The sequence below is a fragment of the Takifugu flavidus genome, chromosome 21, assembly GCF_003711565.1.
Source record: "Takifugu flavidus isolate HTHZ2018 chromosome 21, ASM371156v2, whole genome shotgun sequence".
Lineage (NCBI taxonomy): Eukaryota > Metazoa > Chordata > Actinopteri > Tetraodontiformes > Tetraodontidae > Takifugu > Takifugu flavidus.
The window spans coordinates 9,392,003-9,408,835 of NC_079540.1; the positions used below are offsets into that span (position 1 = coordinate 9,392,003).

Here is a 16,833-nt window from a genome sequence, read left to right on the forward strand (position 1 = left end):
ATCATTTAGCAGGAGCTGTAAATTGGAGTGTAATGTTTACCCGTTGAACTTGTGCCACAGTCGTGCACATTTATGAGGACGGACAGAAACACGTTTTGTGGGATTCGTGTATGAAAGTCTTTTTAAGAGCGTCATATAAAAATATTTTTGAAGAATATACCTTCTCTCTAACAACCTAAAACAATGATCTCATTCACAGCTCATCCTCACAAGTAGCAGCAACAACGAGTCCAATTTAACTCCTCACCAGCACATTTTAAATTTCCATGGATTGCATTGTTAATGGAACCAAAAGGGCTGCAGGTTTGTAGCGTCCCTGTGAAGAACATCGCAGCTTCTAAAGAAGCAAGCATCCGCATAACCTGGTAACGCTGATATCCCAGCAATGGACACCTGCTGCAAATAATGACTTTATTGCCAGTTTGTGTAAAATGCCAAATGTAATTGAGATGTATGGGGTCGGTTAATGAGAACAGGTCGTTAAAAGTCAATCCCTGACCAGTTTTGCTCTGTGTCTACTTAGAAGTCCAAGTCATGAGCAGAAGCCGCCTGTGTGATGAGCAAATTAATAGCAGAGCAGCACCTCTTGCTGAGTGTCACCATGCCACATAAACCCACATAATCCCACCACCGCCATGTGGTGGAACAACACTTGGGCTGGGTGAAGAGGCCATTCTCGTTTTTTAGCGGTCAATTAGCTCAAAAAGAGGGTCGCTAATTAGCTGGGATGTCTGGGAGACAGGCCAGTAAGCATCCCCTGTCTGGTCATTGCTGCTGGGTGGTCTGTTCCAGGGGGCTGCTCCTGTCCTCATACTTATCAGGCTGACTCCAGTGCCAAGCAGTGCATAAAGGAAAGTTTTGTTGATATGTCAGATGCGAAAGTAGTTTGTCCGGTCTTCAATAAAAAAAATTCTTTCCCATAAGTTCTTCATGAAGAAGTTTAAAAATAAAGCCTGCTGAGTCCCTCTGACTTCTTCTGTTATTGTTCCTATTTGGGAGAATTTGCTCTTAATTGTACAAAACTCTAAAACAGAGTTATTTCTCATGTCTTATCTACCTAAAGGCAGCCTGGGCAGCATTTTATTGCTTATTATATCATTTACCGCCGCCATAAAGGGCACTTTATTGCATTTTGATCAGGCAACCTAGAAGACATTTTTCTGCTGAAAGGATACCCTGGAGCTTATAATACCAAGTTGTACGTGATCCTGTAAAAGCAACTTATTTATCAGGTTTCATATTATAAAAAGGTCAATGAAGAGGGCCCAATAATGCGTCTTAGACACTGGAAATACAACCCAGAGGGAATTTTTGTCTGCAAACTTTTGTCTGCAAGAGGGATGTTGGAAGGAAGGGCATCACAGTGTTTTCACAACCCCCCCAGGTCACCAGTGGAGGGCAGCTGTGATGTTTTTAACATATGTATTACATTCTAAATGTGTCAGGGGCTGTTGGTGGGGGGAGGTCCAGCAGAGACGCAGCGAGGCGCGTCAGACACACACAGTTATGCCAGCTGTGTTGGGACATTTCGAGTGTGGTGTCTGCATAGCAGTGGTGAATGCTGGGAGTCTTTCCAGTGACCTTTGCCTCACATCGCATCTTCCTCCTTTGCTTGGGTACATTTCCAATATTTCCACTCCAGAAAAGAAACATTCCCCCTCTTCAATCGGCGATTGGTGTCTCTTCTTCTTCAGAGGACAGCAGCTTGTCTGAGGTGTGAGGCGATGAGGAGTCCCAGCCAGCTGTGAAACCAGAAATCAAACAGTTGGGCCAGAAATAGAGGAGAGTGTTGGCCTGCTGTGGATTTGTGCATTTCCTCTAAGTTAATTCAGGTGACTACAGACGGGAATTTGACTGAAATGTGCAAATTAAGGTGACCAATTTCTTATCAGAGAAGAAGAAAGAAAAGAAAGCTTCGCCCCAGACAGCAACACCAATGCTTGATATTCAGATTTGGTTTTTACTTGGTGTCTTTCCAACAGCCGAACAACATGAATCAAAACCTAATGAATGCGGATAATATCGGTATTGTGATGTCATTGTGTAAGCAAATATTAGCGCAGTAAGGGAGGTAAGGGAAATTTAATTAGGTGACTAATTTAGATTGTGTAAAAATATACTGTAACCAGCCCTAACGTGTCTGTACAAGCCCATTTTCACAGCAGGTTAGCTTGAACAATCGCTCAAGAGCTGCTTTCTTGTGGTTACTGTAGCAACTCCGGAACAGTCAAAAACACAGGATTTCCAGAAACTCCAGGGTTTTATGGCATCAAGATTGTGACAAGGCCCAGTTCTGGTAAAGTATTCATGCAAATCTGACGATCACTTCCCCTCAGTGACGGCAGCTGTGATAAAGATGTGCAAATTCAGGCCACGGTAAACAAATACCGAAGGCTGGAGGGTAATCTCAGGGTTCAGGGAGTTTGAGGGAAGCGCAAGACAAAACAGCCTTTGAGAGTCTTCAGGCTGCTGCTGATCAGCTGCAGATAAAGTCTGCTTGATGACGTGATCAACTGGACTCCTGGCACGTGTGTGTGTGTGTGTGTGTGTGTGAGAAAGAGAACCCACACAATACTGTCTCTCTTGTGGTGTGTTGTGGTGCTTCTAAAGCACACCGACCAGGTTAGAGCCTGCCAGTGAACAGATCAGCTGTGATCTGGCTTCCATTTTGTGACCCCCCCCCCCCCCTGGAGGAATCACCAGACATCCATTATTTTTATTGGATGTGCAGTCTAGTTCTACGGTCACTGTATAGTTCAGTGGACGTGACCAACAAGTTCTCCGTTGGTCGGTGAAGTTGCAGGCACGGTCTCGCATTTATCAACAAGAATGTGACTGAAGGTCATGAGAGAAAGCTCCCCTAGCTTCACTGGGAGAGAACACAAACAGGCCACGGGACAGTTTGGAACAGCAGAAGATGCTGGGAGAGCAGCAGGACCACAAACACAACAGTCCAGACAGCTCAGCGGGACAGAGGCTGCGAGCATGGACGACAGGTGCCGGAGGACTCGTGGAACACCTGCCAGCTCCGTATAATCCTGAGCCTCTGTGGGCAATTTAAAATTACAGATGATCCAAATCTACAAAAATCCGTTGCAGAAGTTGACTTTAAATGTTGTGGTGCATTCGGAATGAGGGAAAACATTTGTTAGATTTGACTCAAAACCATGAATATTTGCTTGCAGCATCTTAAAATATTCGGCAGGATGCGACCCAACAGTTTCCAGGTGTTTTGACTCCTGAAAGCTTCTTTCTGGAGTCTTTTTTAGTTCTAAAGTTGCTGAGGACAGACATATGGTCCTCATGCCCCAGTGTAAGGCTGGCCTATTGTAAACCTGAGACAGCCAGTCCATGTAGCTGCTTCAGCAAACGGTGCCGTGACAGAGCTAAAAGAGCTAAAAGAGCTAAAGGAGCTAAAAGAGCAACGTGACTGATGCAGCCATGGTGAGTGAGTGGGAGTGGGAGTGGACCTGGACTTTCTGTTCTGACTGCCAGCCTCACACTTTGCTCCAGGCTACTGATTCCTAAATGGTGTAGTCTTGGTTTTTTCTTTATAAAGCTCTTCTCACTCCATGTGTAGAATTTCCGCAGTGATGAGCCGGTTTCTTTATTTATTTAAAGTGACCTTTCAGCCTCCTTAGCAGATATTGCCCTGGGCAAACTGAGCTGGGTTTAAATGGTCGGGGTTGTGGGAGGGAGGCCATCATTTGTTAGCAGTGTGCTGAGCTGAAACTCTGCAGGGTTTTTTTGACCCTGGAATTCTATCGGGATGTGGCAGACAGCATACGGCAAATGAAGCGTTTCAGGTTGGACGTGGTGATAGGGTTTTGTCCTCATTAAAACGGAATCCCTGCTACGGCCGCCTCATTTGTTATCCACCACGATTCTTTCAAGGTGGAGTTTTTTGATTTGGAGGATTTAGATGGTGAAAGGCACCTGAAGCCACGAGTGGGGGGAAAAGGAAAGCTGCAAAAAGGACAACTGAAAATCGTCTCGAAGAAACTGAAATTAAAGAGCTGGAATCTTTCTTGGGTTTTATGAGCTCAATATCTCTTTTTGCTTGAGTATTTTTCTGAACGTTTTAGACTTGTGTCATTTTAAAAAAATGCTTTAGATCACACTTTTGAGCACCATCGACTTCATTGTTCAAATCCTAAGGTCGCAGAATAATGTACCTGTGTTTATTTGGCCTGAAGAAGGAATAAAAAGAAGATTCCTCTGGATACGTGGCTCTAAACACCTGCTCTTGAGCACACTTGTGGCTAAATGTGCCCATGATTTGATGCAAAGGCCCCACTTAAAGGCGTTGGAGGAACATGACTGTCAGTCTCATTAACTCTACTGTGCTATTATAGGAATCACATCATTCAATGAAGCTCAGAGGAATATCGTTGCCACAGAAAGTGCTGATGCTGCAGTGGGACCAGCATGGCTGGTTCCACTATGATGGGATTTTGCATTCATTCAGAGATTCTCTAATTCCCTCAGGGAGTCTAGAGCATTATAATCCACTTAATTTACAATTAACCAGGCAAGCCACACTCATATGCAGTCAAACATGGATGGAGCTGCTGAAGCTGGGAGTCAGACATTATAGTTTGATATGTATTGTACATAGCCTTAATTTAGGACACATTAATATATGCTGCAGATTCCTGGTGCATCTATGATCCTGGTCCATCTCTGAGGATGTGCAGCGATGAAGCTCAGCTGTGCAGGGTGAATGTTAATGTTTTAACCCGCCTGTCAAAGATCAGAGCAGCTCCTGCCCCAGTTGGCCCTTTGAACTAAAACCCAGTTTCCTCCGTATCTATGTGTGCTCTGACTACATCTGCAGGATTCGTCCGCAGCGTGTTTGTGTTGGAGCGGGATTATTCAGCATCACGGTAAGGTGATCACAGATCCTGTAGCTAAAGCTACAGCTAAGCCTGAAGCGATGCAGAGTCATTAGATGCTGCTCTGTCCCACAGAGATCTTCCAGCTGCCTCTCTCTGCTCATGCTGTTCCACACTCACGTGAAAAGTCAGCGATGGGATCTCAAAGCCCCACCTATGGAGCCTTGTGAAACGTGCTCGGTTGAAATGGTTTCAACTTGAGTGACGGCAGAGCAGAACAGCTGGGCCATGTGAGCGCCGAGAGGTCTTCTCTGCAGCTAATGCAGCTAAAGGTGCAGGACCTTTAAGGCTGTTCAGGGAGTTTCCAGAGAAAAGCACAGTTTTAAGAGGAGAAATGAGCTTTTGGAATGACTGGAGGGGGACGTGATCAAAGGAAATCCCTCTTCAATCAATTTTGAAATACAATTCAATACAAATCTATATGTTGTTATGCCACCTTGGCTGGACATCATTTCCCCAAAGTCCTTGACCTTTAGAAGGTTTGCAACAAGAATGGGAGTTCTGCTGCCAACATGAACTCGGAGGAGCAATATTGTTCTACAGGCAGCAAATTGAGAACACGCACACAACAGATTGTTTCTGTCAAAAAGGAAAAGTACGAGCCACAGGTGGAACGTCCAGGTTTCACACACGTACACACAGGTACTAAAAGAATATTTGAAAAGAAGAAACAGTCTTCAGTCTGTTATATCAAAGAAAACTGGTTTGGTTGAATTACGATATATATTGATCTCTCATGTTCTGCTGCTCCATCATTAACCTCTTGTTGGTTAGTGCCTGAAAGAATATCCAGCCAAATGAAGACCCGGAATAATACATAACACAACCATAACACATCAGGATAAGAGTAAATGAGTGACATGTCTCCAATTTAATGATAATTAATTTGGGAGCTCTCGTGGCTGTGCTGCTAAAAACACGTCTGATTCATTTTCTCCTTTATTCTCTCTGCTGCAGGTTTCTTTTCACGCTGTCTTTGTTCATGATGCTCCTGCCTCTCATCTGCTTCTCCATCCACTCCTCTCCCCTCACCTTCTATCACATTTGATTTGTCTTTTCGAAAGAAACCTTTTAATTCAAGCTAGACACTTGAGCTTCCTTTATTCTGCTTTTAATCACTGTCTCTTTGACTGCTGCCACCCCCCATTTCTCCATCCCCCAGATTAATAAAAATTTATACTGAGATTTACACAGAATTAATCTGAATGCAAAATTAAAATGCTCAATTTGAAAAACAATATAAAGTAAAACTGCAACATTTACATTTAATGTGGTAGTAATGAGTAGCCAATAACACTAAATTACTGCTGTTTAGCATTGGTAGAAATAAATTCAGTCATCATTGACTAAAGTAGATTTTCTCAATGTAGTTAATGAGCTTAACGCAATTCTGTGAATACTTTTAATGAGAGGGACTTTTGCATAATTTACTTGCTTTTCAGATTACACAATACATCGCGTTGCATTTTTACTTTTCTTTTTTTTACTGTCGTGTTAAAGAAAATAGCCTTTACATTCCATCACTCGGAGAGCGAATGCAAAAATGTCTGTATCAGGATTAAATCCCATTAATCAAAAGAGAGAAACACATTTTCCTCCTCCCCGTGTCTTTGGAATCGTTTGAGAGGGATGGCGTCGAGGAACCGCCGCTGATCAAAGCCTCGCGCTTTGCTAGCTCCGCCAGCGGTCCTGGGGAAGAAAACGACAGATCTGGGTGAGGAGTTGACGGCGGAGAAAACGACGCACGGAAGAAGTGGGAGAAAAAAAGGTTAGAGTGACATGTGAGGACATGTTATGACTGCTGCCTTGGCAGGGCAGGGTTAATTATGGATGGCCTCCACTAAGCTACAGCGATGACGGCGGCTCGGCTCCCTTCTCCTGCTCCACATTAGAGGCTCTTATGTTTTATTACTGCTAGAAGATGCGCTGCAGCGCCGCGGCTACACTTAGCGACCCAAATGAGCTTTCTGACATGAGAAGCTAACAACAGCTTCAGCAGAGGTTTGCTGGCTGCCCTATTTTACTCACAAGGTAGCAGAGTACGTCCTCTGGGAAACGCGACCGCGTTATAACACGAGAGAACCGGCTGCGTCTTGGTGCCGCAAATGGAGACTTATATAAAGCTATCATCCCATCATGGCCTTTGAGGTCCCTCTTATTCGAAAGGTAACTCTCTGCATATATTTACAGTCCTTACACTGTCGGCTGAATACTAATCAGGCTGGTTATTATGGCTTCAATATTCAACATTTTTCTGATTCAGAACATTGTGGTTGCTTCCATCTGCCTGTGAATAGTAATCCATAGATTGCTATTAGATCTATAGGTTTAAAAGTACAGAGACAGATGGAAGATGGAAGGAAGAAACGAAAAAGGACCATATTTTCACATAAGCTGGTAGGAAGTCCAAACTTGTCATCAAAGTAATTAAATTTAAAAAAAATGCATATAATATATAGAAATATAGGGAGAGAATGAAAGTAATGCACAATGGCCCCTTCTCAATGAAAACATTTGATACTTTGGTACTAAAATAGCTGTCTAATTAGTTGTAATTTCAGGGAGTTGTGAGTTGGAACCAGTTCAGCCTCGTCCTGGACGTACGCCACCAGAACTGGTTTTACTTTGTTTAAAGAGATTATAGATAAAAAACGTCTGAAAGATGCTCGTTGCTTGTGCACCTGAGCAAACGTGTTTTCAAATGTGATTTCACAGCCAGTTTAAACAAACCTGCATGTTTAGAGTTGTGGGTCGATTATTTGAACTTTGGGTCCCCTTTTATTCTCCTGAGCAATTAAGGAAGTGTTGTTTGGCAGAAACGACCATAACGTTTCCGTCTGGTTCTCATGACGCCCCGACAAGCAGGAAACATTCAGCCAGTTTACAGCATTTTTAATATTTTAAAGCTGGGTTTGTCCTGCACACATATCAGCGGTCCTACTCTGACCGGACAGCTGCACACGTCTGCCACTCAGACTTTGACCTGGGAGTCAAGCGAACCAGACAAATAAAAGGGATGTGGAGAACTTTGATTGGTGCTGAAGATTAAACTTTGAACCGGGAAAAAACACTCCTCCAGCCAGGCTGCTCTAACAAATGTCCATTTACATGTAGCTTCAATCAAATGGAACACATTTGAATTCAGCACCTCTTTCTACTGCTATTCTGACTGGAACAACCCCCCCCCCCCCCCCCCCCCCCCCCCCCACCAGCAGCGCCATGATTCAGCACAAGTGTGAGGCTACCTTTTCCCTTTTGTATCGTGTTGACTGGAGTTTCTTCCATCTTGAAACGATGATGATGAATGTTGATGTTTGCTGCATTTAAAGTTTTCCAGGAACAAACCTGTCGCATATGAATCAGTCGTTAATTACAGAACGGCAGCTGTGACCCAAACAGCTCAAAAAGTGCCCTCGATGTCCTGTGGATGCAGTCAAATCTACACTTCAGGGAGTGTGTATACGCACACACACACACACACACACACACACACACACACACACACACACACACACACACACACACACACACACACACACGCGCGCACACACACACACACAACACACACACACACACAGCAGATGCCCTTTCTAAACATTTTAAAGAGAAAAAGCAATTTCAGTTCAGCGATTTATCTGATTCCAGACAGCTTTTCATTTTACTTCTACGTATGCAGTCAGTCAGTCAGTCAGTCAGTCAGTCAGTCAGTCAGTCAGTCAGTCAGTCAGTCAGTCAGTCAGTCCGTCAGTCAGTCAGTCAGTCAGTCAGTCACTCAGTCAGTCAGTCAGTCCATCTGTCAGTCCATCAGTCCGTCAGTCCGTCAGACCATCAGTCCGTCAGTCAGTCAGTCCATCAGTCAGTCAGTCCAGTCAGTCAGTCCGTCAGTCCGTCAGACCATCAGTCCGTCAGTCAGTCAGTCCATCAGTCAGTCCGTCCATCAGTCAGTCAGTCCATCAGTCGTCAGTCCATCAGTCCGTCAGTCAGTCAGTCAGTCAGTCCATCAGTCCGTCAGTCCATCAGTCAGTCAGTCAGTCAGTCAGTCCATCAGTCCGTCAGTCATCAGTCCGTCAGTCCGTCAGTCATCAGTCCGTCAGTCATCAGTCAGTCAGTCAGTCAGTCAGTCAGTCAGTCAGTCAGTCAGTCCATCAGTCAGTCAGTCAGTCAGTCAGTCAGTCAGTCAGTCAGTCAGTCCATCAGTCCGTCAGTCCATCAGTCAGTCAGTCAGTCAGTCCATCAGTCCATCAGTCCATCAGTCCGTCAGTCCATCAGTCCGTCAGTCAGTCCGTCAGTCAGTCCGTCAGTCAGTCAGTCAGTCAGTCAGTCAGTCAGTCAGTCAGTCAGTCAGTCAGGCTGCCATGCTGTTCTCACATCACAGTAACTTTCATACAGCTTGATCATAGATGCTGTAATTAGGACCACCAGGCAAACCGGAGCTCCAAAGTGCTTCCCTCTGTGTCTTAAATAGACTCTTTCCCTCCCGGGGAGTAAATGCACTAAATGTCTGAAAGATTTCAGACCAGTTAGTGTCCCGACTTGGCAAAAAGAAGCGTGATCAAGGCAGAAAGAAATTCGTTGCTGTTGTCTGTAGTCAAGGAAGTCATGTTCCTCCGTCTGTTTGGAGAAGTGCTTTGTCATTGGGAGCGCAGTGATTCATGCTAAAATAAATCCAACATCTGGACTCATTAATCATTCCTTTTAGGGGGCGCTTCTCTCTTTCAGTCTCTCTCTTGTTCTCTGTTGTTTCCTTCTCCTCAGATCAGCCCCGTTTGTCTTCTGGTGAAATTCTCCTGTATGCCTCATCAGCCCCATCTCTCCTCCCTCCTCATTTGTGCCCTAATTTGTTTAGAATGGAGGGATGAGGGATGAGGGGAGTGGGAGAGGTGTGGAGGGAGAGCAGACGTGTTGTGAATCAGGTTGGATGAAATCCGTTTGCCGTTGAACAGTTTGGGAGTTCCTCATTAGTCACAGAGATCTGGATGAAAGCAGTGACACATCGGCGTTGATACAACATGCTCCGCCGCCCGAGGCGTCGCCAATACACACACGCACGCACACCACACACACCACACACAACGCACGCACACACCACACACACCACACACGCACACACACCCCTGTCAAACATTTACAGGTTTCGGAAATTGGTGCTTTCCCATGACTGTTGTTTCAACCGACATGGTGGTTAGTCATTTTATGGCCTCACTGGCAATCCTGTTGATATCGCAGGCTCAGGTTTACTATCTGTTGCATTTGTCAAGGCCGCGACTCCCACTGAAGATAGAAAACAGGAAATAAATGGATTTAAATTTGACTGTAATGGCTGCCCTCTAAGATTTTGAAATTGAAACTGTCAAAAATTGATCACGAATGCTTTGATTCAGTATAAAAGCCGATTGTTAAAGTGTCATTGGGCTTGTTGGTCGGCAACAGTGGAACCACACTGAGCTTATCAAACCTGCCAAAGCAGCCGACAATTAAAGGGTTCTCGACAAAAGGGCAGGTTTTTGATCCTTTTTATAAATCCATGTGCAGATTTTGTCCTTTCTTTGTCCTTCTTTTTGAACGCAGAGAGAGTTGAAATGAAGTTCAGGGTTGTCTCAGTTGCTCCTCCTGATGTCTGAACATTGGCCTGTTTTTATTGGACAGTGAAACTGGTGGATTTGACCCCTGAAAGCCGCACTTTTCAGTGTGTAGAAGGTCAAAAACATGATTTTTATCAAAGAATGTTCCAGACCAGGATGCTGGTGATTGTCTTTAAGTGATGAAATAATAAAGGAGAAGCTGGTTGATGCAGAGCAGAACTGCAGCCTGCTAAAAGGTCAAATGTCTGGTGCCAAAATGCTGCCAAAAGACGAGTTGGGAAAAGGAAGGAAGGGTGTTGGCAACTTCAAGCAGAGTGGCAGCAGTGGTGAATTACCACAATAACACTCCCCCCCAGGGGTTATTCCATGTTTTATAGCTTCCTATTAATAACAGGCATTATTCATCCTTCATCACTTCTCTATTACAGGTCTGTATTCCAGGTAACAGCTGAGGATCACCTGCAGCCCCTCCATCTGGCTTCCTGAAGTCTGGCTCATCTCAAAAAGCACCACTCCTACCAGTACCACCAACACCATTCCCACCAGTACCACCAACACCACCTCCACTACCCCCACCAACACCCCTACTAGCACCACCCAGAACAGTACCACAACCACAGCACCACCTCCATCACCATCACGTTCACCTGCACCACTACCTCCACCAGCATGATCTCCACTATCTCCTCCAGCACCCCCAGCACCCCCCTCCCTCCACCAGCACCACTCATGTCTGCTTTATTGCTCATGTCTGCAGTAATCCAGGGGTTTTCCGGGGGCAGCAGCTGATGCTTTGGGTCAGATTGGGAATTTTACATCAAATCTTTTCCCTGAAGCAGGAGTGGGAAGATTACGCTCCCCAAAACACATGTGAACGTCTTTCTCCAGTTCAAAACCAGCATCCCCAGGAGATTCTCTAGTGAAACCAGATCAAACCAGTAAAGTTTTGCATTGAGGATTCTGTTAGAGATGCAACAATAGTTTAAATGAATTAAATTTTAGCTCTAAAACTCCAACACTGTTGTTATTAAGGACCCTTCAATCGATCTCTATTAAATCTCTAGTACATTTGAAATTAAAACTGTCCTCCATCAGACATAAAAAAGTGATTATGTTTGTATCAGCAGTGTTTTCTGCATCTGGCTGAATCCTACTTTAAAACATTACCCAGAAGCTAAAAAGATCCAGCAGAATATTGTCAGATATCAGAAATCTGCTGTCTGTGCCTTTTATAAACGTCTGTTTATCTGCTCATTATTTGATACGGTTAAGCATTTTTCATTGTGCTCAATTCCAAACCTGTTTTTAGAAGCCTGAATATAATGATGGCAATTTCATTTTTGCTTGTTCAATAACATCTCTGTTGCTTTCAGCATCTCCACAGTCCATTAAACTGGAATTGAATCAGACTGAAGCAGATAGGCCAACACAAACAGATTCAGATCCAGACCAAAGGCTGAGTCAACTCCACGAGGAGCGCAGCCTTTACTTGGAAATGCGTGCACTTTACGCCGTTAATGCCTAAGTAACTGTCTAATGTCCGCAAGATGTCAGAAATGTCCTTTTTAATTTGAATTTTCCATCAGAAGGAAAATGACTGGAGCTGTTTAAAAGGATTATAGACTGTAAATCTAAGCCATGGACGCCATCTAGGTTATGACTTAACTATAAATGAGGTCAAGGCCCAGTAGGCCCCTGGTGGTCGGCAGCAGTATTTACTAAAACATCAGTTTTGCTTTGCTCCTTGGTCCCCAACATACAGGCTGGTGCCTCAAAATGTGTCACCTCAACTAATCCTACTAACCATACACTATTTTCTTGATTGATTCATCAGGAAATGTGATCAGCTGGAACGATGACATGAAAACATACATAAATAACCTCTGAATATGAGCCCTTAACAGTCTGTTTACAGTAAACCCCTGTTGGATCTTTCTGATATTCTAAAACTAGAACATCATGATTCAGATCACCGCTTCATCCTGTGTAAAATGTCCTGGGAGCACATTCGTGTGTGTTAGGTTACATATCTATCATGTGAGGTCATAGGAGCCAGTCTCCAGCGTGGCGTCAGTCCTGCAGGATCTCCATAGAACGCCTCCTGTTGGTCAGGTGATAACACAAGTTCCACCAGTAATTTGATGCAGGAGCAATTTTCATGTGCTCATTTAACTTGTTAGTTGTAAAGTTAATAGTCCATCAAGGGTGGATGAGGTGTCTGCAGTTCTTTAATCAGTCATACCACTCATATGTCACGTGCAGCTACAGCCTGATCACCAGTATCAGGACTACAGAATCCCACTGGTCCCAATATTCCAGCTCGGCTGTCAGTTGTGACCTTTCGGTCTAATTTAATAGCATCATATGATTAAATAAAACCGATCTGGAAAACGGCTCATTATTATGCATCCACCATCCACAGGCATCACCATGGAAATAAGCACTTCCTCAAAACGAAACCATAGGAGGAAACACCTTTAAACAGCTGATTTGCTACGTGAGCCCCCCAATCTTAATCAGCAGCATGTATAAATAAACTGCCTCAGTCGTGCCGACACCGAACCAGTGAAGAGAAAACTCTCCCCTGTGCTTCCATAACGTCCCGTGTGTTGGGTGTGTTGGCAAAGACTGGATTTCATTGAAATTCAAACAATCACAAGCTGTTATTTTTTGAGTTGCATGAATAAAGACTGCAAACTGCAGCAGACTCTGATGGGAAGTGAATGGAAAGAGCTCCAGTCCAGGGAAAGTTCAACCACAGAGTCAGAACTCCCACGCTGTTCCTCCACCCCACACACCACACCCACCAGCACCTCGGCAGTTCACCAGAGACTCCTCGTTGGTGTCACTAACAGTTTATCTCAGCCCAGAGATGCACACATCAAACCATGCACGGGGCTTCTGCACAAGACTGACAGTTCTCTAAAGTCTCTGGTTGGTGCTTTCCCCTCGTGCTTGGAATTAAAAATGCATGCAAATCACCTGGTTCAGCGTTTCCATAAATGTCAATGAAGCTGTGACTGATCCAAACGAACGTGTTTAATAAAAACAGCAGATGAAAACTGAGCAGAAGAAGTGATGAGACAAAGCAAAATGAATGAATGAATTAGGCAAAATAACGCCAAAACAATATTTTATATTCTAGGAATTTAGGGACACCTTAAAAAAGCAATAAAACCATTATGAAACTTTAAAGAAGACATATATTGTAGATGTTTTAGTAAAATCCTACATCCCTTCTAAAATGTGCTTTAAAAGTTCACTCTCACTGCTTAATTAAGTTTTAACGTTTTTAAAAAAGCTCCTGCATGAAGAACAAAGCATATAATAATATTCATCTCAAAAGGGTAAATTCATTTACTCAGTAAATCAGATGATGAGCAATATTCAAATTGGACATAATTACTGTTCAGGAACATGTCAACAACCTTAACAAAGGCTCTTCAGGAACCATTATTGTCTGATTTTGATTAAAAAAAGAGTAAATTATACAGACTGAGTCTGTTTAAGGAAAACCAGTGCTGCCAAACACCAACTGAAACACGGATTGTTGCTTATTTCCACGGCTGCTGGGCCAACTTCCCCTTCTTTATTCTTTTACTCATCTTTTTTACGTCTGTTTCTCTGGACGGGCCTGAAGTGGCGCCGCTGATCTCTGGTGCAGCTGTGATCGTCATGTGAGACCAGAAGCGGTGCAGAAGTATAAACGAGCACATGGTGAACAAACACAGGCACACGTGGAACGCGTCTGGATCGATGCCGCTAATGCCGCTAATGCCGCTGCTGCTGTTGCTGCCGCTGAGTAGGGTTACCTTCTGCCTTATATCGATCTCCCTGCTGGTTATTTCCTCCAGTCTTGTCTAACAAATCAGGAGTTGCAGCGGGGAGAGGAAACAACGGCACCAGGCCTGGTGACACGTGGAGGATTAACAGCCTGGGATGACAATCAGAAACCAAACGGACGGCTGTTGATCTCAGCCTGCATCCCATTTCCCCCTCAGCCTCCTCTGAGCTGCTACTGGCCCGTAGCGCCTCCATCCAGCAGCTGCCCTGCAAACGTGCAGCCTCAGCATCACCCAGAGAACCAAATGAATCTAAGTGCTGTAATTTAGGCCCAAATCTCTGCACTTGAAGCACGATGTTCATATTAAGGTTATTACACATTTTGCAGAAGAACGCCCCAGAGTAAGAACACTGTTAGGTGCCAAATGTGGAACAAATCGTTTTACCTCCGCTGAGACTAAATTAGGAGAAGAGTGGTGGCGGGGGGACCAGAGGAACTGGTGGAGGAGTGGCAGGTCCAGCAGAAAACCAATAAGAATCTCTGTACCGTTGCTTGGAGATTCACAGGGAGAGCGAGTGTGCCCGAGGCCTCCAGCAGATCCCACAAGGGAAATGAATTTGGGATTTACTCATAATAACGGAAGAGAAACAAACAAAAGGAAATTGCGACCGACTGGCAGGAAAGTGGACTGAGAAGGATCAGAGTTGAGGACGTGTTGACTGGCCGTCGTGCAGAGAACAATAAGGGGATCCAGTCCTCCGTGTGAGCTCCCTGCTCGCCCTCCCGTCTGTCACCTGTGTCGTCTCCTCCTCTCTTCTTCTTCAGACCAACACTGCTCAACTCTCCTTTCCTCTCATTCACATCTTCAGCTTCCCCCTCATCTCTCCGTCCTCCCTCTTTTCTTCTTCTCTTCTTCCTGGCCTGTCATCAGCAGGGGGTCCCCCATATGAGGGTGGTCCTGTTGCTGGTTTCTTCCTGCTCAGGGTCAGGCTGTCACGTCTCATTCGATGATTCCTTGGGTTCCCAACATTCTGTCCTAAAAGGAGCAGTTTTCCTGTAATGTTTGTCATCCTTGATGTTAAACACCTAAATCTGAACAGGTTCCAAATATGTTGTTAAAGAAGTGTTTTCCTTTCCTTCCTGCAGAGATCTGATCAACTAATGATCTTCTCCTCTCCTCTCCTCTCCTCTCCTCTCCTCTCCTCTCTCTCCTCTCCTCTCCTCTCCTCCTCTCCTCTCCTCTCCTCTCCTCTCCTCTCCTCTCTCTCCTCTCCTCTCCTCTCCATAAATAGACTGAAAGCAAACTTATTTTTGCACATCACAAGTTTTACCACCGAAACTTTCAGCAGGTAAAAGCTGACCTACATGTGAGAACAGAGTGGAGCAATTAATCACCCTGAGTCCTGACAAAGTGCTGCACGAGAGGTTTAGAGGAGGAGGAGCAGGAGGAGAAGGAGAGAAGGCCTGAGATGTGAAGAGGAGGAGGAGAGAAGGCCTGAGATGTGAAGAGGAGGAGGAGGAGAAGGCCTGAGATTTGAAGAAGAGGAGGAGGAGGAGAGAAGGCCTGAGGTGTGAAGAGGAGGAGGAGGGGAGTTTAGCTTGACGAGTCAGTCAGTAACAGAAACCTATTTGATGAGAGGATGAACGTCACCCTGTCCTCCTGTTTTTGTCATGTGACCTGTTGGCTCCTTTTTTCTGTCACATCTCTAACTTTCAGTCCACACAGGCGGCTCATGGTGCAGCTGCTGCACGTTTCTTGTCTCCAGATGTTCATGATGTTGTACAGTTTCATGACTAAAACCACTGTGATGTGGAAAAGCTGCGTCGTCATTGATATCAAGCGGTAATAAAGCTGTAAGAATGGACACGACCTCCGAGACGCACGTCACCAATGATCAGAACGACATTTGCAACCACAAATTGCTCATCCTTCTTTAATCTGGAGCGACGCAACACTCAAAGTAACAGTGAAATCCATCAAAACTTGGGTGACAGATTCAGCTGTTACCATGGCGATAACCATGGCCTGGTCTATTATTAAGTGTTTAAATGATTCAATATTCATAAAATGTTTATATCTTCCACACAAAAGCAAGCAAGCAAACAAACAAACAAACATTTAAACACCTTTTACATCATAGAATGAGTGATCTAAAGCTGACACATCCTTGTAACGCCGATTATACCCAACATTAACGTCACTTTTTCAGTCCAAATCAAGAGAAAACGATCCTTTTCCCAAAAGACTTTATCCCGAGAGCCACCGGGAGCCTCACGGAAGCTAGCAGGCGTTAGCCGCAAAACCAACGAGGAACCAGAACAACTCATGAACAGCGGAGACAACAGAAGCACCAGGAGATGGAGGAGGAGGAGGAACTCATCCGCCGACGCCACTGCGTTACCGCCCTCACCTCTTTTCTAGGCGTGCACGTGTGAATTCACTGATGATGCGGCCTTGTGCACCATCATCACAGCCATCAAACCGGCTCATCTTTCTCTTACACACACCTAAACTTAGACACACCTAAAGTGTCAGAAACATCAACAGGGACACGGCTCAGATGAGCAAGAG

At 44.7% G+C, this 16,833-nt stretch overlaps 1 protein-coding gene across 2 annotated transcripts in view; it reads right to left on the bottom strand.

The window, feature by feature from the left end:
- Positions 1-6,283: 6,283 nt before the first annotated feature.
- Positions 6,284-16,833, bottom strand: part of samd12 (sterile alpha motif domain containing 12) — an 81,655-nt gene continuing 71,105 nt past the window's right edge. For both annotated transcript variants that reach the window (XM_057020362.1, XM_057020361.1), the window contains exon 5: positions 6,284-6,584. In XM_057020362.1, coding sequence (XP_056876342.1) covers positions 6,454-6,584 — 131 coding nt within the window. In that variant the 3' untranslated portion in view covers positions 6,284-6,453. The remainder of the gene's footprint in view (positions 6,585-16,833) is intronic.